The sequence below is a fragment of the Pan paniscus genome, chromosome 1, assembly GCF_029289425.2.
Source record: "Pan paniscus chromosome 1, NHGRI_mPanPan1-v2.0_pri, whole genome shotgun sequence".
NCBI lineage: Eukaryota > Metazoa > Chordata > Mammalia > Primates > Hominidae > Pan > Pan paniscus.
Genome location: NC_073249.2, coordinates 78,471,791 through 78,499,345, shown reverse-complemented (window position 1 = coordinate 78,499,345; position 27,555 = coordinate 78,471,791). Strand labels below are relative to the sequence as shown.

The window sequence follows — 27,555 nt, the reverse complement described above, 5'->3', positions numbered from 1 at the left end:
GGGCCCTGGCATTGTGCCAGGGGCAGGATCACACAGGGCAGTGCCGCAGTAGCACCTGTGGTGCCACAGGTGTGGTGGCTCCTGGTCCCAACTCCACCCCACCAGCTGCTGTGTGGTGTTGTGTCAGGTCACCACACCAATCGGAGCTTCAGTTTTGTATGTGATAAAGAGATTGTGTCTGACAAGGTGACCTTTTCCTAATCTGCTGATCTATGCAGTTCTAGGGCCACAGAATGGAGACTAGAGGCAGCAGCACAGTCTCAAGTGCAAGACTTTATCCAGTAAAAGGTCCAATTCCAGCAGCTCTGCCAGAAGCTACAGCCTTGACAACTGTACGAACGTTTGGCACCGGTGCTGCATGAGGGGCGGGAACATACCAAGCACAGGGTTAACCAGTGACCTGAACATTTTCCTTCTCACATTCACACACCAGAGACCCGCTACAGAAGATTCAAACTGAGCAAAACGCCTAATCTTCCAAATTCTTTTTCCTGGCTTGTTAGAGCAGCCAAGGGTGGGGTGGAGCTTGTGAATAAAAAGCCTGCTTCATTTTCCTCACGCAGGAGAACATGGCCAAGCGAGTTGCCATTGTGGGAGCTGGGGTCAGTGGCCTGGCCTCCATCAAGTGCTGTCTGGAAGAAGGACTGGAGCCCACCTGCTTTGAGAGGAGCGACGACCTTGGGGGGCTGTGGAGATTCACCGTAAGTGGGGTTTCAACAACTTTATCTGTCTATTGGAGAATGGCTTGGCAGCTGGGAAATTATATCTGTGCTTCTTTCACAAGGGTTGGGGGGCTGTGGAGATTCACCGTAAGTGGGGTTTCAACAACTTTATCTGTCTATTGGAGAATGGCTTGGCAGCTGGGAAATTATATCTGTGCTTCTTTCACAAGGGTTGGTGGTCTTGAGGAAGGTTAGAAATGTCTGCTGAACAGGGGGCCATGAGGAGCCACTGAAATTGTAAAAGAAACAGGACATGGGTGAGCTAGGGTGGAAGTCAGAACAGACTTGTACACTTTATCTAGAGCCAAGGGGAAGAAGTGTTTCCAAAGATGCCCAAGAAGTATGGAAGAGAATGGAGTAACTGGGCCAGGCCAGGAAAGCCTAGGAGCAAAGGAGCAGGACCAGGGCGTCTGAAGCAGGGCCAGAGATGGCAGTGTTAGGAGCAAGAGCAAGAATTTCAGCCTCTGCCTGCAAGACTGAGCTGCTTTTACCTGCTTCTTTTCCCAGCCTGGCTCTGTCTGCATTACAGACTCAGGGCTCTGTGTAGGATGAGCTCCATAATCAAGGTCCTGCTGACCTGGCAATCCCAGTGCAGGCCAAGAACAAACAGAAGTAAAGAATGTGAGTTTTGAGTCTTTTTTTAATTCCCTGAGCAGAAGAAAAGTAATATACTCAAGTCTCAGCAGGGTTACTGCCTGGATCGGAGAAAGGAATGAAGGGGTGAGGACCGAGGAAAGGGGACTATAAAGCCCACCCTTGCCTGGCCTGGGGCCCCACGAGATCACAAGGGCCCTTCTTAAAGCCATTGAAACCCTGAAGCCAGGCAGGGAAAACGTTCTCTGAACTCCATGGCTCAGTCAGGGAAACATTTGCATCAAATCTTTCCAGAGTTTCTATTTTCCCTCCTTTTGAGCAAAAACATTTCCCATGAGCTTTAAATTTGCTGAGGAGAAAGCTGTCAGAAAGAGTGAAAAGAAGCAAGGTATCAGATAGCCCTGCCTCAGATCCCCTGAGGGGCTGAGAGAAAGACACAGCATTTCTCTGTTACAGAAGGGTAGAATCTGGAACTGAAATAAAGTAATTATTTTCTAGCTCAGTGAGTAAAACTCCAGAGAGGCCAAGGTTACTAGTTTAGTCACAGTCCTCCAGCATAGGCGGCTTGGCTCACATAAAGAACTGCATATCTTAAAGTGTACCCACCAAATGTGATCATCAATGCATGGAGACTGCCAAAGAGGACAAGGTAAAAGAGCATGCCTCTTCTCAGGAATCAAACCACATATGTTCCAACAGGATGGCAGAAACCTGACACCTAGGCCAAAAATCTCCCCACTCCCATGTCCATCGAAGACATTACTAATCAAACATGATGCCTTTCCCCTAGGGAGCCTCAGAATCCTTCTTAACATTATTCCAAACAAGCATACCTAATCAGTCAGGGTCAGGAGTTGGCTTGAAAGATGAAACTGCCTAACTAAATTAGCCGAGTTATTTGACTAAAGTAATCTCAGTCAAAACAAAAACTAAACCTAAAGATCAAAAGCAGTACTTAGTCTCTTGCAGCACCACACATAAATGCTCCTTGTATAGGTCACAGGCACCTAATCATTAACACTAAAAATCATTGATCTAAGAATCAAGAGAAATGAGTCTGGATCCAGCTGGGCCCATTTCCAGCCGTGTGATGCAGGTAGGTCAAACACCAGTGCACAAAGCACAAAATACAGTGGGGGACACAAAAATGAGAAGGATTCACCCTGCCCTCAGGAGTTGTCAGGTAGATGGAAGAAGGCTAGGATTCTGCAAGTCAGAAATAGTGCTGTGAGCATTTCATTGAGAGCAGGATGATAGCCACATTTAGGAAGCCAGAAAAGGCTTCACTGAAGAGGTAGTGTGTGATGGACTTTGAAAAATTTCAACAGGTAGACAAGATTGAGCAGAAGACACCAGGGAGGGTAGGGACAGTAAAGAAAAAGTACTGGGCATATTCAGAAAATAAAAATAGCTTTTTGGTGCATAAGGTACACGTAAGAGGAAGAATGGGAGGGAAAAGGGTGGCTGCATGTTTGGGCAAGGGGTTTATACTCAGTTTTAAAAGCAATAGGTAATGAGGAACAAAATTAAGGAGATTTCCTGGTCATTGTGTTTGTTTTGTTTGCATGATAGGAAGACCCAAAGATTTTTGTAGGCAAATAGAAACTATCTGGATGACCGGAAATAACTGAGCACATAAATCCAAATTGAGACACAATCCTGGCAGGAAAAGGGAGGAGTGGAATTGTAGGTACCAGTGGAAGGGTTAGCCCTGGCAAGGTGGGGAGACAAGAGATACACCCTCCCCAGAGATTGGAGGGGAAGGGAAGGTGAACATGAAAGAGAAATTTTGAGGTAGAGGAAGAAGATATAAGAGCACGCACACCAGAGGCCTCAATTCTATCGAGAAAATATGGCGTCTGCGAGGGTGAAGAGGGTGTGGGGGTGGCAAATGGGGTTGGAGAATTAGAAAAATAGAGAAGGTCAGCCAGGCACAGTGGCTCACGCCTGTAATCCCAGCACTTTGGAAGGCTGAGGTGGACAGATCACCTGAGGTCAGGAGTTCGAGACCAGCCTGGTCAACATGACGAAACCCCATCTCTACTAAAAATATGAAAATTAGCCAGGCATAGTGGCGTGCGCCTGTAATCCCAGCTACCCAGTCTTCAGGTAAAAGCACACAGACATCATCTAGAGGTGACTAACAGTACTGTGGGGTAAAAATACACTGTGCTTCATCCTTCACCTCCCTGTAACATTTGCTGGGGCCCAGTAACCCTCCCTAGAATGATATTTTCCTCATGTGCATCCAGTTCTTTTCCTCGGCACATGCACGCTTTCATTTATTCAACAAATATTGATTGAAACCCTACTATATGCCTTACATACCACATTTTTTACATTCAGTGAGGGCAATGATGAAGTGTAAAAATACTTCACCCTTTTAAATCACAAGAATAGTTCCTCAACTATTTCTTCTTTAGGTTTGGTAAATCTGATTCCTGTAACCTTTCATTAAAAGCCTTATTTCTAAAACGTCTATTCGTATATTCAATAAACATTTTTTAATTACTATCATCCTAGTGGGGTACCCCTGACAGGCCCCTATCCTCATGGAGCTTGCATTCTTGGAGGTTCCCCAAATTTCCTCTGAGGTTTCCACAGCTCTCCTGCGATATAGACCCAGAAACTGGACCCTGTCCTCCAGTGAGAGTCTGACTCTCACTAGGCAGAAGGGGCAACAAAGTAAAATGGGTGCCAGATGTTTTAAGGAAATGAAAAGAAGGAAGAAATTAACATTCTTGGAGAACAGGAGACGTGAATGTTGTGCATATAGAGAGAAGGTCTCTATCTAGGAGTGAATTTTATTATCACTTTATATCTGTTTTTAAAATGAGAAAGAAAAGAACTGACCTGACAAAATTTTCTTCCCATTGCCTACACTCCTGCCTGAAGGATGCAAGCTCAAGAAAGTAAATTTCCATGGTAGCTGTGAAAGAATAATACAAATAATGATTAAAATTATTGACAGCCTAGAGGCATTGTTCCATTAGTACCATTAGCATGATACGATTGCTTCATTGTTCCATTAGCATGATAGCTATCACTCCAATTTCTCCCAGGGTCTATGTAATATTGCGGTTCCAGCATATAGATATGGAAACTGAGAGAAGTTAAGAAAATTCCCAGATCAGCCAGCTAAAAAGGTAGAGCTTGAGTATGAACCTAGGCAGTCTGACATTGAGGCCTATTCTGTTAAGAACTACATTGCATGCATTTCTGGAGTCTGTTTCACAGCTCAAGAATCAGGCAAATCCTGGGCTGCATCTCAAGGAGTCCCAGCAAGTGTCCCAGTGGTGATGGTGACCTCCCAACTGTGCTGCAGGACCAAAGTGGACCAGAAGGACAGAAACCCCTCTGCTCATACTCTTAGTCTCTTCCCTCTTTCCATGATTCAACCCTCCTCTCCTTTTTTCTCTACTCACTCATTTTCTCTTCATGAAAACAAAAATCTTCTCCTAAGTCGCCCCATCCATTTTTAGAGGGCACGTGCTTCCACACTCGGAGTTCAAGGCAACTGGTGGACCCCCCACCAGGTACAATTCCCAGAGTGTCTGCAGCACGGGTGGGAGGGTGCAGGGTGGGTATTGAAGCCTGGCAGGGCTTGGGAATCACTGGGGCAGATTGCACAGTGAGGCAAACACTGGAGGTGAGGGGTCAGGTCCCACCAACACCATTCAGAAGGGGCATGGACTCATACTCCCTGTATATATGCTAAATACTCCAGACCTTTTCTATTTCCAGGAGAAACAATCAATAGAAGGAAAGAGAGACAAGAGTAAGTATTGGTCTTAGATTTTATCCTAAGGGCTAAGTTTCCTCTGTAAGCTACAGTTTCTCATATGTTAACATCTGTGATACATTATTTCACAACAGGCTTCAGTGTTTCCTGGAAGCGCTTCATCTTTCTGCCTTGAAAATTATCTTCCTACGTTTTGAGAAACAGAAGGGTTATTTTTCCCTCTATTTTTGTTAGTTCATTGGCCTTAAGTTCTCATAAAATAAATGGTTCCCTGGCTTATCCAGTTCCAATGAATTGCTGATATTTAAATATGCCATTACAAAATGCTTTAAAATTTTTAATTTGTATATATATATATATATACACACACACACAAATTTATATATATATTAAATTTATATTTATATATAGAGAGAAAAATTATATTTTGGGTATATTGAGTTAAATAAAATATACTCTTAAAATTAATTTCACTTGTTTCTTCTTTCTTTTTTAATGTGGCCACTGGTAAATTCAAAAGTGTTTATGTGGCGTCTATACATCCTATTGGGCATCCTAAAGCACTCTCACTCAAAATATGGTCCATGGGCCAGCAGCGTCTGCATAGGAGCTTCTTATAAATGCACAATCTCGGACAGGGGCAGTGGCTCACGCCTGTAATCTCAGCAATTTGGGAGGCTGAGAAGGGCGGATCACGAGGTCAGGAGATGGAGACCATCCTGGCTAACATGGTGAAACCCCGTCTCTACTAAAAATACAAAAAAAATACAAAAAAAAAAAAAAAAATTAGCAGGGCGTGGTGGCCGGCGCCTGTAGTCCCAGCTACTCGGGAGGCCGAGGCAGGAGAAAGTCGTGAACCCAGGAGGCGGAGCTTGCAGTGAGCCAAGATCGGGTCACTGCACTCCTTCCTGGGCGACAGAGCGAGACTCCATCTCAAAAAAAAAAGAAAGAAAGAAATGCACAATCTCAGGCTCACCCTGACTTACAGAGTCAGCATCCACATGTTAATAAGACTACCCAAGCAATTCCTAACAAAATTAAAAGGCGCTGAGCTACAGAGCTGTGGTCTCAAACAGTGAAGAACAATCAAGTTTTTTTCCAATTAATTGTAGACTGTTGTCAAATATAATAAAAAAGAATCCGGCCGGGCGAGGTGGCTCATGCCTGTAATCACAGCACTTTGGGAGGCCGAGGCAGGTGGATCATGAGGTCAGGAGATTGAGGCCATCCTGGCTAACACGGTGAAACCCCGTCTCTACTAAAAATACAAAAAAATTAGCTGGGCGTGGTGGCGGGCGCCTGTAGTCCCAGCTACTCGGGAGGCTGAGGCAGGAGAATGGCATGAACCCGGGAGGGAGAGCTTGCAGTGAGCAGAGATTAAGCCACTGCACGCTAGCCTGGGCGACAGAGCGAGGCTCCGTCTCAAAAAAAGAAAAATAAAAAAGAAAAAGAAAAAAAAAGAACCTTAGAAAAATGAAAATGACACAAACAAAAAATACAAAATGTAAATTTGAAATTTATAGAGTCAGAAATTATAAAATTAATTTCAGTAAGTGTCATTAAACAACATAGATATAAAGGAAAACAATTACAAAAAAATGAACACATTGTTCTTTGAAAGTGAGTACATAGGCAATTGACACAGAGAGTCATCATTACCTTTGTAACTTTTTGCCAAACAAATATTTTGTATGAAATTGCAGTTCTCCATGTTAAACACTGGTAGACACATTTTAAATACACATTTTTTATATTACTATTTAAGGTTTTTAATATGACAATTAATCTTGCTTCCTGGTTGTCAATTTACCTAATCTGGTTTGAATGGATGGCAATGCTCTTTGCAGGGGATAATGTGTATCTAAACTATTTCTAAACATTGCTTAACAGCAGTCAAAGTAGAGAAAGGAGGCTCACAGAGGTATGTTGATTGAAATGAGGAAGAGATTTTTAAACCAGTCTCAGCAAGTTCAGTGTATTTTTTTTAACTGCTATCCAAAATGAAGCTGATAGTGCTACTTTTTTTTATTATATCTTCAGTCTTTTATCCGTAGCCAGTTCAAGTAACTTATACTGTACGATTAAATATAAATAATCTTTCAATGAAAGAAAATGATTCCAGATTTTATGCACTTTTGCATAACAGTTTTCAAAATAACCTTAAAACATCGCACATGATAATACAGTCCTATGGCATATGACTAGTACACAACTCAAACTCATCACACAAATTAGACAAAAACAAGACTGATTTATATCCTGTTCAACAAAACGGTGTCCACATGCTTACATATTGAGCAATGTCAAATTATTGCTATAAAAGTTTCTAAATGCTTACTCTTGATTTCTGTATTTATCCTGTAACAGACTAGTAACAAACCATTCATATCAGTATTGCTCTGCAGACTATGTTTGAATAACACTGCTTTAGATATTCCAGCTGAATAAAATATCAAGATTTAAATAGTCATCTTTCGCAAGCATTTTAGCTGAGTCTGTGTGACAGGTGGGCCACAGACAAGCAGGTTGTAATCAACTCTTATCAGTCAATGAGATAAATAACATTAATTTAAACCACAGAGATATGTTTATAATTTTGTTATCTGTGATTGCTGTATATTTCAGACAGATACAGGAATCTATATATGATATCAATTCACATCCTTTGCAGAAACAGAGAAAGCCCTCTCCATATGTGAGATTTATGTTCATGTTTCTACTTGTTCACATAAATTAAATAATTTTTATTTCACAGGAAAAATGAACTATACATATGCAAGATGGTAAATAATGTTAAAATACAAGAACCTTGCCACTGAAATTAGAATAATCCTCCATACTACTCCCCAAAAGACAGAGGCAATGTATATTAAAGACATTACTAAAACTGTTTATCATTCAACTTTGCAGTAGTCTTATGAGATATTGGTATTTGCTAGTTATGTGAGTAAAAACTGGGGATGGGAAATTTGTTAGTGCTTTGCCACACACAGTTGTCCAATCTGGAAAACTTTGACTGCTTCCTCTCTCAACCCCTAAATCTAATTGGTTTTGCAATCCTATGTGTTCTACCTTACTGCCATCTCACAAATCTCACCTTTCTGGGTTCCAGCTGTCATTGCCTCTGCTCATGCCCTCATTAGCAATCAAGTGGATTTGTGTATTAGGCTCCTGGCTAGCACCCCCTTCCTTCCTTCCCAGCTCCCTCTAATTCACCTTTTGTAGAACCAGAGTTATCTTTCCAAAATTTAGAAGTGATATGAATCACTTCTATATTTAGAACGTTCAGTAGATTGGCATAACCTTCCTGTAAAATCCAAATTCCTTAACTTTGGATACAAGATCCTTCATACTCTGAACCATCTTCTCCATAATCATTTCCAGAATACCCCATAAAACCAAATTACCTAGCAATTGTCCATCATTCAAATAAAGACTACTTCCTGATTCTCATGTATTTCTATATTCTCCTGTGCTTGGCAATGATACTGTGTGCATCTGGACCGGTGAGTTCTTCCCAGGCTTATTTATGAGCATGCAATGAATGTTCATGTGTGTGCACTGTTTGTACAGGAACATGTTGAAGAAGGCAGAGCCAGTCTCTACAAGTCTGTGGTTTCCAACAGCTGCAAGGAGATGTCTTGTTACTCAGACTTTCCATTCCCAGAAGATTATCCAAACTATGTGCCAAATTCTCAATTCCTGGAATATCTCAAAATGTATGCAAACCACTTTGACCTTCTGAAACACATTCAATTCAAGGTAAGACACAAAACATCAGTTAGTAGTCAGAAAGTATTTCCTACCTATTTTCTCTTATCTCTCCAGCCTAGCCCTGGGCTCTGTAGATGAGACACTAAACTGGCAATATTAATGACACCTGGCTGTATTTATTTTCTCCCTATACTCACTCCCCACTTCAAGTAAATCTGGAGGTGGGGGAGGATACTTTGTGTAAATATTCACAAGTATAAAATTTTAGTTTGCAATACTTATATCCAAGTATCTTAGGGAACCTAAAAAATATCAAGCCACATTTTCAGCTTGGGCCAAATGCCTGCCCACATGGACACTGAGAACCACCAGCCCCCTTCCCCAGTCTCCTGTTTGGTTTTTTGTCTGTTTGTTTGTTTTTGAGACAGGGTCTCACTTTGTTGCCCAGGCTGGAGTGCAGTGGCATGATCATGGCTCACTGCAGCCTGGACTTCCTAAGCTCAGGTGATTCTCCCACCTCAGCCTCCCAAGTAGCTGGGAACACAGGTGCACACCACCACACCCAGCTAGCTTTTTATATTTTTTAGCAATGGGGTCTCACCATGTTGGCCATGCAGTCTCAAACACCTGGGCTCAAGCAATCCTCCTGCCTTGGCCTCCCAAAGTGCTGGGATTACAGGCATGAGCCACTGCTCCCAGCTCCCACTCTCTTCTTGACTATCCTTTTATAGGAATGGACACGTGCAGTGGCCCATACACAAGAGAACCTTGCTATGTGAAAGAAATCTTTTCTAGATATTCTTGAGAATAGAAAAATCTTTGAATATTGTTATTCTACAATGCCCCCTTCCTCTCCCATTTCAGAGGTTGGAGACAGGAGGAAGGTAGTAGGACAGGGACAAATGAATAATATATCCTTTTTGTCCTTTTTTTTTCCTTTTTTTCTCTGTTTCCTCTCCAAGAAACATATGAAAATCTATGTTTCCCTTCTCCTTTCTCCCTCCCTTATCAGAGGTAAGGATGATGAGGAATTCACAGAGAATTATACACAGAAAACAACACAAATGGAGACATTGACCAAAACAAGTGGAAAATAAAATTTGCATTCACATTCATGACCTTAAAAGTCCTCTGATATGGTTTGGCTGTGTCGCCATCCAAATCTCATCTTGAATTTCCACATGTTGTGGGAGGAACTCAGTGGGAGGTAATTGAACCATGGGGGCAGGTCTTTCCCATGCTATTCTCCTGATAGTGAATAAGTCTCATGAGATCTGATGGCTTTATAAGGCGGAGCTTCCCTGCACAAGCTCTCTCTCTGCTTGCTGCCATGCACGTAAGATGTGATTTGCTCTTCTTTATCTTCCACCATGATTGTGAGGCTTCCCCAGCCACAAGGAACTGTGAGTTCTCCATCAAACCTCTTTCCCTTGTAAATTGCCAGGTCTCTGGTATGTCTTTATCAGCAGCATGAAAACCAATACAGTAAATTGGTACCAGTAGAGTGGGGAGCTGGTGAAAAGATATCAAAAAATGTAGAAGTGACTTTGGAACTGTGGAAACGTCAGAGGTTAGAACAGTTTGGAGGGCTCAGAAGAAGAAAGGAAAATGTAGGAAACTTTGGAACTTCCTAGAGACTTGTTGAATGGCTTTGACAAAAATGCTGATAGTGATATGAACAATAAGGTCCAGGCTGAGATGGTCTCAGATGGAGAGGAGGAACTTGTTGGGAACTGGAGCAAAGGTGACTCTTGTTTGGTTTTTTGTTTTAAAAAAAACCTCTGCAGTTACTAGTTTATTAGTATCATCCGGGACTTAGATGTTCAGTATTCCTCCTGAAATTACATAAACAAATGCAAATGGAAAGGATCCAAGTCAAAATTATATAACAAAACAGCACTCCATCACAAAAGCATGTAAAATTACAATAACACTATTTTAAAATACTGGCATCTTAAGAAAACGATAATCTTGAAAATCACAAAATTGCCAAATTGTTCCCTGAACTGCTAAGCAGATAAACATGACTAATGGATGAGTTTGTTTTGTAAAGAAAAATCATTCAAATAAATTGAATAATTCATACTGAGATGAAAAATTTAAGTGTCTTCTTTCCTCCTATTTGGATTTATGAGGGGGCAAACCATAATATAGGAAAATATACGCTATTTTGAATGTGGCATCTTTGTTTTAAAAGCTGGCCCAATTAATTAAAAATACTTTTAATGGAAAGTCTCATTCCCTGAGCAGTCCATATTTAGATAAATGGGAAAAGACATCTATAACCAGCATTTTCATAGTCTTCACTGAGACTAATGTCAACAAAAAATTTAATACAGCAGTCTTGTATTTTAAGCTCACGCTTTTGGGGATACATTCTCAGGTCTTCTTTAATGTGGGAACTGTAAAATATAACTGCCATTACATGGTAATGGGAGTTAAAGAATAGAGTCCTCATGTAAAGGTTACAACATACTTTTCTATTAGTCCTTCAAGGACAGACTTTCAAAATGTTTGATTCTAGTAATCCCATGCTTTGAGTAGATTGATTACTCTTCAGTTTGTAAATGTAAGTGGGCTATGTGAAATTTCTTAACTGATCAAGATTTTGGATGTTCGGTTATGGATGAAAACTATCTCAACTTAACTTTACCCCCATATGATATGCAGGGTGTGTAGACAAAAGCTTTTTATTAGCTAACTATATGAAAGGATAAACACTGTAATAATTCATGTGATTCAAAATGGGCAAAAGCAAAGACTAGCTTCCCCTCAAAAAGAAAAATTTCAGACCTATGAAAAGGACAACAATACTAATAAAAAATTTGTATTTACTTAGAAGCATTCAGAATGTAAACAAAACAGCTGCAACTTTTTTTTTTTTGCAATTACAGAGTGGTATTCAGTTAACAGAACAACAATTATTTCCTATAAGCTGCATCAGAGACAGCTGAAGATGAAAAAACTACCATCCCCATATATAACTAATTTGTGCTGTGCACCAACAAGAACATGCTTTAAATTTCCATGCCAATTTACAACCCCCATACTGCACCAGGCAAGGTTAGTGGCTATTGAAAACACCACCAGGAGAGGGCTATCTAAAGACACATTCGGTAGTGTGTTAACTTTATAAAAAAAGACACTGTACAGTTTAAAAACAAATCCTACACAGACTTACATTTCCATTTTTTTCTTTAAAAGGAGTGACTTGTGTACAGAAGGGTTAAATGCTTTATAGACGAGAAAAAAAACTGCGCTAGAACCAATTTATTCATCATCTTCTTCATCTTCATCTTCTTCATCTACCTCCTCATCTTCTTTCATCTTCCTCATCTTCCTCCTCTTCCTTCTTTTTCTTGCTTTCTTCAGCCTTGATAAATCCCTTTTTTGCTGCATCAGGCTTTCCTTTAGCTCAATATGCAGCAATATCCTTTTTGTATTTTTCCTTCAGCTTTGCAGCCTTCTTTTCACAAGGCTGCTTGTCATCTGCAGCAGTGTTATTCCACATCTCTCCCAGTTTCTTCAGAACATCACTAATGGGAAGGCCAAGATGTTCTCCTTTAATTTTTGGGTGATACTTAGAGCAGAACAGGAAAAAGGCTGAAGGAGGCCTCTTGGGTGCATTGGGATCCTTGAACTTCTTTTTTGTCTCCCCTTTGGGAGGGATTTAGGTTTTCATTTCTCTTTCATAATGGGCCTTGTCGCCTTTGCCATATCTTCAAATTTTCCTTTCTCTTTAGCAGACATGGTCTTCCACCTCTCTGAGCCTTTCTTAGAAAACCCTGAGAAGTTGACTGAAGCATCTGGGTGCTGCTTCTTATGCTCTTCCCGACAAGTTTGCACAAAAAATGCATATGATGACATTTTGTCTCTTGGCTTCTTAGAATCTCCTTTGCCAATGTTTAGTTATTTTTCCTCAGTGAGGCACAGAGTTGCCCAGTGCCCATCCGGCTCTCACTTGCCCCAATGCTGTCTCTATGGAGCTCAATGTACTGCCTCTTCTTATGTTCTAGCAATGAGACTGGTGGCATTTTACTCCTGTCCTAGAGATTCATGGAACTTTGGACTTGAGAGATGATTTAGGGTATCTGGCAGAAGAAATGTCTAAGCAGCAAAGCAATAAAGAGGTGACTGGGGTGCTGTTAAAGGCATTCAGTTTTAAAAGGGAATCAGCATAAAAGTTCAGAAAATCTGCAGCCTGACAATGCAATAGAAAAGAAAATCTTATTTTCTGGAGAAGAAATCCAAGCCAACTGCAGAAATTTGCATAAATAACGAGGAGCCGAATGTTAATTCCCAAAACAATGGTGAAAATGTCTCCAGGGCATGTCAAAGGTGTTCACCACAGCCCTTCCCATCACAGGCCTGGAGGCCTAGGAGGAAAAAGTAGTTTCATGGGCCAGGCCCAGAGCCCCCATGCTGTGTGCAGCCAAGGGACTTGGTGCCCTGCATCCCAGCTGCTCCAGCTGTGGCTAAAAGGGGCCAACATAGAGCTCAGGCAGTGGTTTTAGAGGGTGCAAGCCCCAAGACCTGGCAGCCTCCACATTGTGTTGAGCCTGCAATACACAGAAGTCAAGAATTGAGGTTTGGGAACCTTCACCTAGATTTCACAGGATGTATGGAAATGCCTGGATGTGCAGGCAGAAGTTTGCTGCAGGGGCAGGGATCTCGTGGAAAACCTCTGCTAGGGCAGTGCAGAAGGGAAATGTGGGGTCAGAGCCCCCACACAGAGTCTCTACTGGGGCACTGCCTAGTGGAGCTGTGAGAAGAGGGCCACCATCCTTCAGACCCCAGAATGTTAGATCCACTGACAGCTTGCATGTGCCTGGAAAAGCTGCAGACACTCAATGCCAGCCTGTGAAAGCAGCCAGGAGGGAAACTGTACCCTGCAAAGCCACAGGAGCAGAGCTGCCCAAGACCATGGGAACCCACCTCTTGCAACAGTGTGACCTGGATGTGAGACATGGAGTCAAAGGAGTTCATTTTGGAGCTTTAAGATTTGACTGCCCTGCTGGATTTCGGACTTGCATGGGGCCTGTAGCCCCTCTGTTTTGACCAATTTCTCCCATTTGGAATGGCTGTATTTACCCAATGCCTGTACCCCCACTGTATCTAGGAAGTAACTAACCAACTTTTGATTTTACAGGCTCATAGGTGGAAGGGACTTGCCATGTCTCAGTTGAGACTTTGGACTGTGGACTTTTGAGTTAATGCTGAAATGAGTTAAGACTTTGGGGGGGAACTGTTGGGAAGGCATAATTGCTTTTGAAATGTGAGGACATGAGATTTGGGATGGGCCAGGGGTAGAGTAATATGGTTTGTCTGTGTCCCCACCCAAATGTCATCTTGAATTCTCACATGTTGTGAGAGGGGTCCAGTGGGAGGTAACCGAATCATGAGGGTAGGTCTTTCCCATGCTGTTCTAGTGATAGTGAATAAGCCTCACAAGATCTGATGGTTTTATAAGGCAGAATTTCCCTGCACAAGCTCTCTTTTTGCCTGACATCATCCATGTAAGATATGACTTGCTCCTCTTTGCTCCTGCCATGATTGTGATGCTTCCCCAGCCACATGGAACTGTGAGTTCTCCATTAGAACTTTTTCCTTTGTAAATTGCCCAGTCTCTAGTCTGTCTTTATCAGCAGTGTGAAAATGGACTAATACATCCTCCTAAACAGATTTCCAAAGAGTATTTTATTCCACTTCCTTATTTTGCAATGGACACAGTAAGGAAAGCATTATCATAATGAATATATACAACACATAAAAATCTTCTTTTTAATGCATCAAAATTTCTGAATTTGAAGCATTTCCTTTACCACATGCTGCCCAAGACCTTTTTTATTTTGTTGTTGTTGTTTGAAACAAAGTTTCTGTCACCCAGGCTGGAGTACAGTGGCAGGATCTTATCTCACTGCAGCCTCCACCTCCTAGGCTCAAGAAATCCTCCCACTTCAGCCTCCCCACTATTAATAGCTGGGACTATAGGCACATACTACCATGCCTGGCTATATTTTTTTTAATTTTTAGTAGAGATAAGGTCTCACTATGCCACCCAGGGTGGTCTTGAACTCCTGAGCTCAAGCTATCCTCCTGCCTTGGCCTCCCAAAGGGTGGGGATTATAGGCATGAGCCACTGTTGTCAGGCACAAGGCCATTTTAGAACAATTTTTAAAAAGCTAGATGTTCACCAAAGTTTTAAAAAGTAAACACAAGGCCAGGTGCAGTGGCCCACACCTGTAATCCCAGCACTTTCGGGGGCCAAGGTGGGTGGATCAAGACCATCCTGGCTAACACGGCGAAACCCCATCTCTACTAAAAATACAAAAAATTAGCCAGGCATGGTGGCATGGGCCTGTAGTCTCAGCTACTCAGAAGGCTGAGGCAGGAGAATCTCTTGAACCAGGGAAGCGGAGGTTGCGGTGAGCCAAGATTGCACCACTGCACTCCAGCCTGGGCAACAGAGCGAGACTCCATCTCAAAAAAAAAAAAAAAAAAGTAAACACAAACAGCTATTACTCAACTGTGATCTGTAGTTGATTTTGTTTGGTTTTGCTTCTCATTCCTCTGTATATATTCCAAATTTTTAATGACAAGCTTTTTTTTTTTTGAGACAAGGTCTCACTCTGTTGCCCAGGCTGGAGTGCAATGACACTATCATGGCTCACTGAAGCCTTGACTTCCCAAGCACAGGTGATTCTCCCAAATCAGCCTCCTGAGTAGCTGGGACTACAGGCATGGGCCACCACACCTGGCTAATTTTTTGTATTTTTTTTGTAAAGATGGGATTTTGCCATGTTGCCCAGGCTACATATTTATTATTTTTATGATTAAAAATAAATCTATTTTGAAAGATTTTAAACTAACTGAAAATTTACTTTTAGAAAAGACAGTTGCACTACAAATGTAGAAACACAATAAGCACTTCAAATAGTATAAATCAAATAGCGAACCCATTAAGAGGGACTTAAGAAGCCTATATTCTTTAAAAACTTTAAAAAAGAAAGAAAGATAGCAAGCCACTTGGTCAGTGAATAATTTATCCTTTTAAATTTGACTTGTCTGAGATTTATTGTACATATATTTCCTGAACCAAAGCCTGGTAATCATGGACGTGTATGTACTCACTAACAGCAAAAAATAGATTCTTTGAAATGTGGACTACTCTCAAAAAAATTCAGGCCATAATGTTAGCACTTTTCAATTGCTTTCTAGTTCTGGAAAAACTTCAGCAACATATTCTATAAAACCTCATAAGCTAATATACACAGGACCAAATTCAGGTTTTCAATTATATCTTACCCATGTATCTGTCAAAGAAATTTTTGTTAAAGAGACAGCCCTGTGAGAAATGAGGTTGCATAACAGAAAGGATAATGAAAAAGGCATCAGAAACTTAGGTTCTAATTCTGATTCTGTCACTTTCTGTGAGAATTTGAGCAAATCACTTAAAATTTTTGGATGCCACCACTTGTCTTAGATATCTCTCCAAGCTTAGACTACCTCCGTCTAGGGAATCATGATTAGTCTGGTAACCTGATTAGGTTTCTAGGGTTATACTTATTAATTATGTTTATTCTGTGTTCTAGAACTTTTAAAATATCAATGGTACATCAACTGGCAAGTGCTTAATGGAACATTGACAACTGCTAATCATATCTGTGATTCCTTTTTCAGTCCAAAGTCTGCAGTGTAACAAAATGCTCAGATTTTGCTGTCTCTGGCCAATGGGAGGTGGTCACTATGCATGAAGAGAAGCAAGAGTCAGCCATCTTTGATGCTGTCATGGTCTGCACTGGCTTTCTTACTAATCCTTATCTGCCACTGGACTCCTTTCCAGGTACAGCATTTTCTGTAACTAACTTTAAGTTTTCTCGTGGGAGCCATTCTGATGCTTGATTGGTCTGGGAATGAATTCCTATGGCTGTTCCATTAAATAGTTAAAGTTGGGAGGTAGGAGGAGGCTTGTTTTGTTTTGTTTTGTTTTTTTCTAGCCAGCATTTTCTGGCCAGTTTTTGGCTTTCATTTGTTCCAAACAATCTGTGAATACATAAGAGCAAAATGGATAACTTTATAAGCAGTTTTATGCTTTATCAAGATTCAATGTCCCTCAAGTGACTGGTAGCACTCAGAAAGTCTTCTGAGACATGGGATGCTTACACAAGTCATTAACTTCAGCAGCAGGTACACATTGCCAAAGTTGAGTTTAGAGGCCACAAAAGTCAATCTGTGAATAAAGAAAAAAGTAATTTTTTCTATTTGTTCCTCTTATGTGAGCGATAGCAATTAGATTAGAAGTTTACGGCACTGGTCAATAGTCAAGAGGGAGATTAGTCTTGGGAGACAACTTAAGACATCTTTGGGTCTCAGTTTTCTTATCTGCCTTTTGCAACCATAGTCATGTTAATCTATGCCAAATTTTAACTGGATTTTAACTCAATGGAACAGAAAATGAAATGGTTTGGTTTATTTCATCTGTAACAAGCATTCAAAAAGTTAAAACTTTAAGAAACTTTTCTCCAAATCATCTAATGATTGCCTAGAATGATCCCAAGACTCATCTTACCACAATAAATTTAGGAGCATGCTATGGTTCTGGATCTGCCCCCAGAGGTCACTCAGATCAGGTTAGATTAGGATAAAGCATATCCTGAAAATTGCCAGAGAATAGAATCATTGAATTGGAAAGAACCAAGTTCAGTCTTCTTCCCAATGCAGGAAATTATTTTTCAGCAATTCTGAGAGAGGCTCCATAGCCTCTTCTTGAACCCATTCAACAATGGAATCTCACCATCACAGAAGACAACCCAATTTTTTGTCATTCTTGCCTGCAGAGCAAGGCTCTGAGCAGCCATCCACTCCAAAATTCCAGAAAGGAGTACCTAGTCACTGCAAGAATCCAGAAAGTTCCATGGCATAGGGAGTAAACTACATTCATTCAGCACTTACAGTATATTGCACTAGGTGCTAAGAATATCGAGGTGAATAAGGCAACATGTAACCTGTATTGGAGGAATGAATACAGTTTTATGGAGTCCAGTGGAGAAATCACAGTCTGCATATGACCTGTAGTGATTCCAATACCCTAAACATACACCTCTCATGGTCCTGGATTTGCCCCCCAAAGTCACACAAGTTTACATCAGATTAAAATAATAAAGCATACCTGAAAGCAATTGAGCCAATATGCTCAGTTTGAGTAGAAGAGGTAGGGACCCAGCAGCTATGAATTCTAGCATATACAACCACCTAGCTGATAGTCTTGGGTCGCCCACTTAACTTTTCTAAGCCTCAAATTCACTCACAAATTGAAGAGCTTGGATTACTTTAACCAACAGTACACGTCACAAATCAAGCAAGAAGAGCTCTACAAGGCTTGCAGTCTTTCTTAAAACCCATCTTATCAACCACTACCAATTTAAAATCCCTGGCTAAATGATTAAGGAGTCTTTGAGCTCTAAAATTCTGTGATTTTAGAGTTGAAGAGCAGTTCTCCCAACCTCTCTATCTCCTGACTAACAGCAGACTTGCTTAGATGGCACACACTCCTTGCGATGGTTGTTAACTGTCAAAAAAAATTCAAATTCACTGAAGGTATTTAAAAATATGTATCACAAGCTCTAGAAGCAATTCCAGAGAAGGTGCACTAAAAAGTCGTAGTAAAAATAATAGGTATCACAGTTAGAATAAACGTATGATTTCCCAAGATGACTACTTTTATTATTCACATATATACATTCTGCTATTTACCTTTTTTCTTTGTTATATTATAAATTTTTGTCTTAGATAGGACATTCTGCTACTTACTAACACAGCCACATTTACCTAATATAAGTTCTTACTCTGTCTTCCTGTGAGATAAGAGAAAGTATTAGTCTGTTAAGAGACAGCCACAGAGTCTCATTTTTGTCCATTTGTGACCCCCCAAAACAAAGCCTATCCAAAGAGAATCTAAAACAACATGAGATCCAGAGATAATTGTATTTTCTGCTTAGGCTTTCCAGCTCTTTCTTCGCAACAGTTCTCTGATCCATATTGGGTTCCTGTGCTGAGTAAATATTGGAACTTGGTTGCATCCTTGCTAAATTCCAAATGCTCTGTGTTGTGGTTAGGTTTTAACTTGGATTCGTGTTAGATTTCTACTAATTCAAGGTGAGCTAAAGAGCCAACAGGCCTTGTAAGGCCACTCCCCACAAGTATATACATTTTTCCCCTGAGAATGTAGAGGTCTTATTACTTTTTTTAGGAAAAAAGAAGTTCTTTGTTTAGCACATGTTACTTCTGATTATGTAATGTTGTCTTAAGAGTATTTTCTGCTTAAGTTATTGCTGTTAAAAAAGAAAAAGAGTATTTTCAAACCTTCTCCATTCATGTGATGTTTCAGTAAGATTCAGCATCACTGCCTAAGGTATCCTATCAAGTTAGCCCAGTAGATTGAATCCTGGTGTAACTGACATCACTCCTTTTTTCTCTGAGCCAACTCTGGCCAACCCAGCAAACTCAGCCTGAGTTACAGTCAGTCACCAAGTGAACTTCCCCAACTAACATGAAACTTTGTGAATAGGGACAACATTTTATTTATCTTATTCCCCCCATACCATCTAGCACAGTACCAGGCACAAAGCAGAGATCAAAAAGTTTTCTGAAAAGAGATACTGACTCACAGTTCCCTTAAGCTTCCTTGTCCTTGCTCCTTGCTTATGAAAAGCTTATATAAATCAAGTATTAATCAACAGAATATTATTGCCCTGTTGACTTTTATCAACCTTTAAAATGATAATGACTCCTTATACTTTTGCTTAATATATCTTTATGCCATAATATTTCAGCTCAGTAGTTAACTATCTAGTAAGTAAAACTGGAGGCCTATCTAGTGAGATGGAGTAATAACCCCCCTTAAATAATTACCTGCCAATGTCTTGTAAAGTCATGTATTCATATTTTCTCAAACTTGAGAATACTAGTAAAAATGACCAAAATCATCTGTCAAAAGAATGTTATCAACTGAAAAATATTTATGTTTCATTCACTGATCCTGTTAATTCTCTGTGTGACTTCTCTTTTATTTTCTATAGGTATTAATGCCTTTAAAGGCCAGTACTTTCATAGCCGGCAATATAAGCATCCAGATATATTTAAGGACAAGAGAGTCCTTGTGATTGGAATGGGAAATTCTGGCACAGACATTGCTGTGGAGGCCAGCCACCTGGCGGAAAAGGTACATTCCTGATGTTACTGGGTGAAGAGCTTTATCTTAAGATGCATGCCTCAAGCAAATGGTGTTTGACACCATGATAAATGTTAAAGGAATAAAATGCCTCACATGCAAACAACAGATTACTAAGGAATTTAATTTTTACTGAATGTTCACAAATTTTTCTATGAATTACAGTTGTCATCTTCCCTCCAAAACCAACTTCTCTGACTTCTTTTTACTTTTTTTTTTTTTTTTTTTTTTTGTGTCATTTTCCCAGCCATTCAACAAGAGCTACAGGACATATTTCTTCCCTACTCAGTCCCATAGGTCAGAAAATTCTACCAACTTTTTCCTGCTACTATCTCCCATTTGCCCATTCCTCTCCTTATTAATTACCAACACCCTCATCAGGTCCATGCTACCTCACACTGAGGATATTGCATTGTCCTCCTAATAATAGTTGTAGAAATAGTTAATATTTATTAGGATTATTTTGTGGCCGGCACTGCACTAAATGTGTTTTTACTGCACTACTTTATCCAGTCATCAAAACAAGCCACTGAAGTAGGTACTGTTAGTATCCTTGACTGCACATGAGGAAACCAAGGCTTAGAGAAGTTAAAGAACCTGCCTAAAATCTTACCACTAGCATGTGGCAGAGCCAGTTCTCAAACCCAAGTCTCTTTGACTCAAAGCCTACGTTCCTAACTATCCTCTTCTACCTCCTACCTTCAGGGTTCTCAAGGGTTTTGCCCTGCACTTTACTTTTGCCTTGTACCACTACCCACAGGTCACTGCCACCCACAACAAGCCATCTAGACCCCAACTACCAACAAACAAATCCTCAGAAGAGCCTGCTCTCATTATAGCATTCTCATGCTGAAAAACCTCTAATTATTCTCTTTACCTGAAAAAAATAAATTGCAGATGTAGTAGCTCTGCATCAGAGAGTTTTCTATAATCTGAACCAAATCTGCCATTTTAATTTTAACTTCTGTTTCTTGCATGATAATCAACTGTAGCATTTTCCAGTTCCTGTCTTTAGTTCCCCTTTGCTCACGCTACCCCTCTCTCTTCTTCAGAGCCCCTTTCTCTTCTATTACAATCTACCTTTACCTTCCCAGATATCTCACTCCAACACGAAGTGATCTCTCCCTATTCAGAATGTAAGTAATATTGTAATTTGCACCCCTCAGTTTTCACTTTTAAATTCTTAATATTGCAAATTACCTTTCATCATATATATCTTCTTTTCAACTATGCTGTAAACTCATTGAGGGCCATTCAGCTAACTAATATATACTAGTTGCTGGCTCCCCAGTTTGGTGGGGGAAGAAACAATCTGTTAAATCAGCTGTTTTGTATCAGCAAAGCAACAGATTGCTTAACTAATTATTTTCTTTGTAAACAATTGTACAGGAAACTCCTTATTGTGTAAGTACTAAAACTATTAGCTTTGTGAATTCGGTCAACTGGTAAATTCAAACAGCCAATGTTAAAAAGAACAAATACCAAAAGTAATTGTAGTACTGAATTTTGCTGTCATTTAAGCCAATGGTTTGCACTGAAACTCTGTAGACAACTCTGATACTGCCATTCCCTGTTCTTACTGCCTACAATGATAGTGAGCACACCAAGTAGCAATCACCTGTTCATTGTTTTCTTACATAGACTTTAGGTCCCTATGGTTTACTAAAGGCTGGCAGATAATAAGTATTCAATAATATGTCTTAAGGCATTTTAATACTCTAGATGCTCTGAATCCTAATCTCAAAAGGATTAACTTTAAAATAGAAGTTAGAAGAACCAAGACTATCTTGTCAGGGGTGTATTTTGAGAGTGGCAGACTTTTCAGTGCCTTTCCATTCATGACACTTCTTGAATCTCTGGCAGAACCAGCCAGCCGTGTTCACAGTGTCAAATGAAGGGATGTCTTTGATTGCTTCCAGGTGTTCCTCAGCACCACCGGAGGGGGATGGGTGATCAGCCGAATCTTTGACTCGGGCTACCCATGGGACATGGTGTTCATGACACGCTTTCAGAACATGTTGAGAAATTCCCTCCCAACTCCAATTGTGACTTGGTTGATGGAGCGAAAGATAAACAACTGGCTCAATCATGCAAATTACGGCTTAATACCAGAAGACAGGTAAATATAATGTGACTGCCAAGGGCTTTTAGGAAGAAGGAGCCTCTGCCTGTCCAGCAGCCTATACGAGCCAGGCAGTACCACAGCAACATGGCTGAATGTGTGGGAACACTTGATACAAATTTGCTTGATAATAACAGCTAACTGTTCTTAAGTACTCAGAAAGTGAAATTATGTATTTCACCTTGTCAGCAACACTTTACGTATTATTATAATAATCCTTTTATTATGGAGAAACTGAAACAGCAAAATTCAGCCATTTACCCAAGCTCACTGAGTAGTAAGTGAACTCTGTGACCTTGGCAAGTTACTTGATCCTCAGCTGTAGCAACCAAAAGAGAATGATTTGTCTATGACTTTGTTGATAAAAGAAACACACTTGCCCAGTTTCACTGTGTGGGAAAAACTGAATCCCATAGTTGCCCCTCACCATCTCTCTAATGGTAGAGCCTTCTTCCCGTTGTCAAGATTGACCTTGGCCCAAAAAATGGCTCAGCTTATACAAGATCAGCTCACAAAGTGTTTGTCGTGTGATTCCAAAGGTATAGCCAGAAAAAGACAATTCTGCCCTTGTTCCTTTAAATACATGCATGTTTCCCTTATAAAAGTTTTTCCTAGGAAGAGACTAGAGCTTTCAGAAGTTCTCATCCACTCTAGAAGTCCCTGGTTTCCCTTGTAGCCCTTCAGCTCTCAGCCCCACTCTAGAATGACAGTGATAGATGAATGCTAAAAATCAGCAAGAGAAACAGAAGCTAGAGAAGGTGCTGGCTTCCTCTTCAGGCTTCCAAACTCTAGTAAATGGCAAGCATATTTTATAATCCTTCTTGAACATTCATGAATCCCCTTCCACTGAAGTAACATCTCCCAAGACTTGCAGCAATTCTTGTCCAACCAAGGAGAGAGCCCCAGAATGAGAGAGGAAGGTAAAGAGAAGGGAGAGCTGGCTGAATTGTTCACTGACAAGTCTCCTCCCTGTTCATGTTTTTGTTTAGGACTCAACTGAAAGAGTTTGTGCTAAATGATGAGCTCCCAGGACGCATCATCACTGGGAAAGTGTTCATCAGGCCAAGCATAAAAGAGGTAAAGGAAAACTCTGTCATATTTAACAATACTTCAAAGGAAGAGCCTATTGACATCATTGTCTTTGCCACTGGATACACATTTGCTTTCCCCTTCCTTGATGAGTCTGTAGTGAAAGTTGAAGATGGCCAGGCCTCACTGTACAAGTATATCTTCCCTGCACATCTGCAAAAGCCAACCCTGGCCATTATTGGCCTCATCAAACCCTTGGGCTCCATGATACCTACAGGAGAAACACAAGCTCGGTGGGCTGTTCGAGTCCTGAAAGGTAAGTGTAAGAAATAGCAGGGCATGTGTTTTTGGTTTGCCATGTGATTCTGGATACTGGAAATGTTGAGACTATTATTCCTCCTGCTTCTATTTAAAATAACAGAATCTTTAAAAGCAGGATGCATTCTATTGTTTGCTGAATTATACTGTCATAATGATTTGTTCCATTACTGCATAAATGGTATATCGGGGTCAAAAATATATATATTTTTTGATATACCAAAAATATAACAGTTGACATAGGCTGTATCTATGTCAACTGTGATATTTTTTCTTTTTTATTTTTAAGACACAGGGTCTCACTATCTCATCCAGACTAGTGCGCAGTGGCTATTTATAGGCATGATCATAGATTACTGCAGCCTCAAACTCCTGGTCTCAAGCAATCCTCCTACCTCAGCCTCCTGAGTAGTGGAGACTACAGACATGCACACTGCACACAGCTACCTGTTATTTTGACTAAAACAAAATGACAGTTAACAGTTCTGTCAGTTGACTGAATCAACTGGCTCAATTAAAATTTTTAAACTCAAGCAAATGAGTGACAACATTCAGCCAAACTAGTTGTGAGATTCTGCTATATCAAATAATTAGTGAAATGACCAGATGCTTATCTTTTCAGCTGATGGCATTATTACCAGGAGCATACAACCAGTCAGCTCAGGCTGCTAACATTTTTGCCATAAGGATCAATGAGTAGCTGGTACTAGACGTGAAAGGAGAGCCATAGTAAAGCATCTTTATCCATAAGTCAACAGCTAGATCTAAACTTAAGTTGCATTTGAGGTTTTTATTTTAATCCTACAGGTGTAAATAAGTTACCACCACCAAGTGTCATGATAGAGGAAATTAATGCAAGGAAAGAAAACAAGCCCAGTTGGTAAGTTAACTACTTACTGCACCCTTTTTAAATTATAACTGAAATTGGTAAAAAAAAAAAAAAAAAAAAAGGAAACGAAAAAGAAAAAAAAAACAATAGCAGAGAGATGAAAGTTACATTTGAGAAAAAAAGAAGCATCTGAGACTTACAAGAAAAATACTAGGAGAGCCTATTTAAGAAGAGAGAAGGGAAAGGGGAATTTAGAATTTTTAATGTCCCCAAAGTCATCACTTCAGCCCATGGTTTTCTAGTATCACATAGAGTTTGGATTCCAAATCAAGTACTACATAATTAACCCTAATCTACCAGGTACATTATTCCATATCTTATCCATAATCAACAGGCAAGCAGTTGTACCTATTTACTCTGACACTAGAAGTGTCTGCTCATTCATTCACTGAACAAGTCTCTATCAGCTCTATTGTTTTTATTCGGAGTGTGGCTTTTGCTCTTCATTTATAATTGGCTGGAAAAAAGGAAGAAGAAAAACAAAATTTTGTAGTATGTGAAAAATCATATGAAATGGAAACCATACTGGCCATAAATAAAATTTTATTAGAACACAGCCATGTTTATTCATTTACATATTGTCAATGGCTGTTTTTGTGTTACAGTACCAAAGTTGTTTAGCAGTTGAGATAGAAACTGTAATGTGGCTCTCAAAGCCTGAGCATTTACTGTCTGGCCTTTTTCAGAATAAAGTTTATTGAGCACTTCTCTATGGGAAAGGTTTTCACTTATGCTGTGCTCTGTGGCTACCACTCAAGGCTAGAGACAATGGAAGACTGATGGCCAGCAAAGTAAAGAGTCTTGGCCCTCCCCTCTCACTCTCAATCCAACCAAAACATTTCTGATTGTTTTGTGGTTTGATAAAACCACTTTGTTTTATCTGTTCATCTGTTTCTGCATTTGATATACATTTTCACTTGAAATAAAGGTTCTGTGGCAAAAAAAAAAAAACAGCAAGTTTTAAAATCATTGCATCTAAGGAACTTATTATCACTCTCTTGTTCATATATATTCCCAAACTTCAAGGGTTGATCTATCCTTGTCAAGGTACCAAATTCCAAAACAATAATAGCATTTTAGGTGTCTCTTCTTTATCCTCAACCTGGGATATGATTTGATCTTCATTATGGAACTCCAGTGAAATACATAACTAATTAGAACTGCTATAAAATGAAAATCTTCTTGTCACGCATGTCAGCAAACAATTTTAGGGGCCAGGTGCAGTGGATCATGCCTGTAATCCCAGCACTTTGGGAGGCTAAGGCAAGAGGATCATTTGAGCTCAGGACTTTGAGACCAGCCTGGACGACATAGCAAGCCCCCATCCCTACAAAAAAAATAAAAGTTATTTAGGCATGGTGGCTTATGCTTGTAGTCCCACCTATTCCTAAACCAGGAGGATCGCTTGAGCCAAGGAGTTCAAGGTTGCAGTGAGCTATGATCATGCCACTGCACTCCAGCCTAGGTGACAGAGCAAGACCTTGTAAAAAAAAAAAAAGAAAAGGAAAAGAAAAATTAATTAATTAATTAAAGCCTAATACCAGCATTTCAGGGAATTTTACCCTATAGATTTTTGTGGCTTTTCACATTATATAAATCATTGGATTTGTTATTACTGAATAATGGAATTTTATAAAGATTTAGAAATTTTAAAATATATTTTCCTCTAGAAATTGCTAATTATTTCACAAAAGAACTAAGATGCATTATGAGCACTCAGAGCACCCATTAAAAGCCATATGTATAAAGTATCTTTTGAAGGGACTCATCTTGATTTAAGAAACAGAAGGAGACCGTTAGATAGGTAGGGAAATAAAGGGGAAAATGCAGAAACCATCCCAAATTCTGCAGCAGTATTTGTTTGCTTTGGGCACTTGTACTTGTTCTAAGATTATCAGTTTTTTTGTCTTCACCTTTTTCCCCAATCTTCCTTTTATAAAGGTTTGGCTTGTGCTACTGCAAGGCTTTACAATCAGATTATATCACATACATAGATGAACTCCTGACCTATATCAATGCAAAACCCAACCTGTTCTCTATGCTCCTAACGGATCCACATCTGGCTCTGACTGTCTTCTTTGGCCCATGCTCACCATACCAGTTCCGCTTGACTGGCCCAGGAAAATGGGAAGGAGCCAGAAATGCCATCATGACCCAGTGGGACCGAACATTCAAGGTCATCAAAGCTCGAGTTGTACAAGAGTCTCCATCTCCCTTTGAAAGTTTTCTTAAAGTCTTTAGCTTTCTGGCTTTGCTTGTGGCTATTTTTCTGATTTTCCTATAAGTAAAAGATCTCCTAAATGGAAGATGCACAGAGTAGATTTACAATGCTCCAATTCCTCTCTTACAGCAATATTGCCTTCACAGTTATAAACTGTATTCAAATAGTAAAGGCCACCCTCTCGCTTCCCTGGCTGGCCCCAGGGCTACCACTGGTATTCCTGAGCCTCTCCCAGCTCCACTTCTAATGCTAAAGAATGATAACTAAGATTTTTGTGCATTTGAAGGTTGTTGGAAAGTTACAGGTTCATTTTAGAAAGAAAGCTGTTCTTGACAGCACTCAGCCATCATATCTCTTTCCCATATAAACTATTTTCACAGATCTCAACTAAAACCCCTTACTTCACAAATGATTGTGTTGTGCTGAAATGGTGCTCTTATAGTACTGGCTTATTAAAAGTAAAAAATAAACCTAAAAATTGATTGTTTTAAGTGATCTTTTGTTCTCTTATTAAAGATTGGGAAAAGGGAGAAAAAGATGAGGATTCCATGAATAAAGCTCATAAAAGGATAGGGGGTTCAATGAGTTACTTTGAGAGCTTCCCAAAGGACTGTACCTGCCTGGGACTGCTCATTTCTCCAGAACACTCTTTATAACAAAGCTGTTACTCCAGCTGGCCTCCCAAAGACCCAAATCAGATTCCATAGAAAACCACCACCTCCATGGGCTCTTAGAACCAGCCTCCAGCAGCCAAAGGAAAAAGCCTACCTGCTTAGATCCTCCTTCACAACCCTGCTGTAAGAGGCAAATGGAGCTGCCTCCTTTTAAAGAGTCAATGAGAACCAACCAAATTCAATTGGAATTCATTAGATAAAGAGCACAGCCAAGAAGCTTTTAATGGAGAGAAAGCAGGGAGAGGAAAAAAGGGAAAGAAAAAGAGGAACAAAAGCAAACATCGTGTCAAAAGCAGCAGT

The 27,555-nt window shown here is 40.1% G+C and overlaps 1 protein-coding gene and 1 pseudogene across 3 annotated transcripts; one reads left to right on the top strand and one right to left on the bottom strand.

Annotated features, from left to right (window-relative positions):
- Positions 1 to 404: 404 nt before the first annotated feature.
- On the top strand, positions 405 to 27,069 carry FMO1 (flavin containing dimethylaniline monoxygenase 1). 3 transcript variants are annotated; one of them, XM_008978300.5, is made up of 8 exons: positions 405 to 701; positions 8,632 to 8,820; positions 16,453 to 16,615; positions 19,851 to 19,993; positions 21,922 to 22,121; positions 23,114 to 23,469; positions 24,279 to 24,351; positions 26,302 to 27,069. In XM_008978300.5, exons 1-8 carry the CDS (start codon positions 570 to 572, stop codon positions 26,642 to 26,644), a joined length of 1,599 nt encoding a protein of 532 aa, XP_008976548.2. In that variant the 5' UTR covers positions 405 to 569; the 3' UTR covers positions 26,645 to 27,069. The 3 variants fall into 3 exon arrangements, with proteins under 3 accessions (XP_008976548.2, XP_054967640.2, XP_063460039.1); XM_055111665.3 differs by lacking the exon at positions 8,632 to 8,820 and having other exon boundaries at positions 451 to 701; XM_063603969.1 differs by lacking the exons at positions 405 to 701; positions 8,632 to 8,820 and adding an exon at positions 10,052 to 10,175.
- Positions 12,043 to 12,681, bottom strand: LOC106633871 (high mobility group protein B1-like; annotated as a pseudogene).
- Positions 27,070 to 27,555: the final 486 nt, after the last annotated feature.

Coding starts and splice junctions, on each gene's coding strand:
- FMO1 (XM_008978300.5), top strand. CDS start 570: ATGGCCAAGCGAGTTGCCATTGTGGGAGCTGGGGTCAGTGGCCTGGCC. Junction 22,122..23,113: donor GGCTTAATACCAGAAGACAG/GTAAATATAATG, acceptor GTTTTTGTTTAG/GACTCAACTGAAAGAGTTTG. Junction 24,352..26,301: donor AAAGAAAACAAGCCCAGTTG/GTAAGTTAACTA, acceptor CCTTTTATAAAG/GTTTGGCTTGTGCTACTGCA.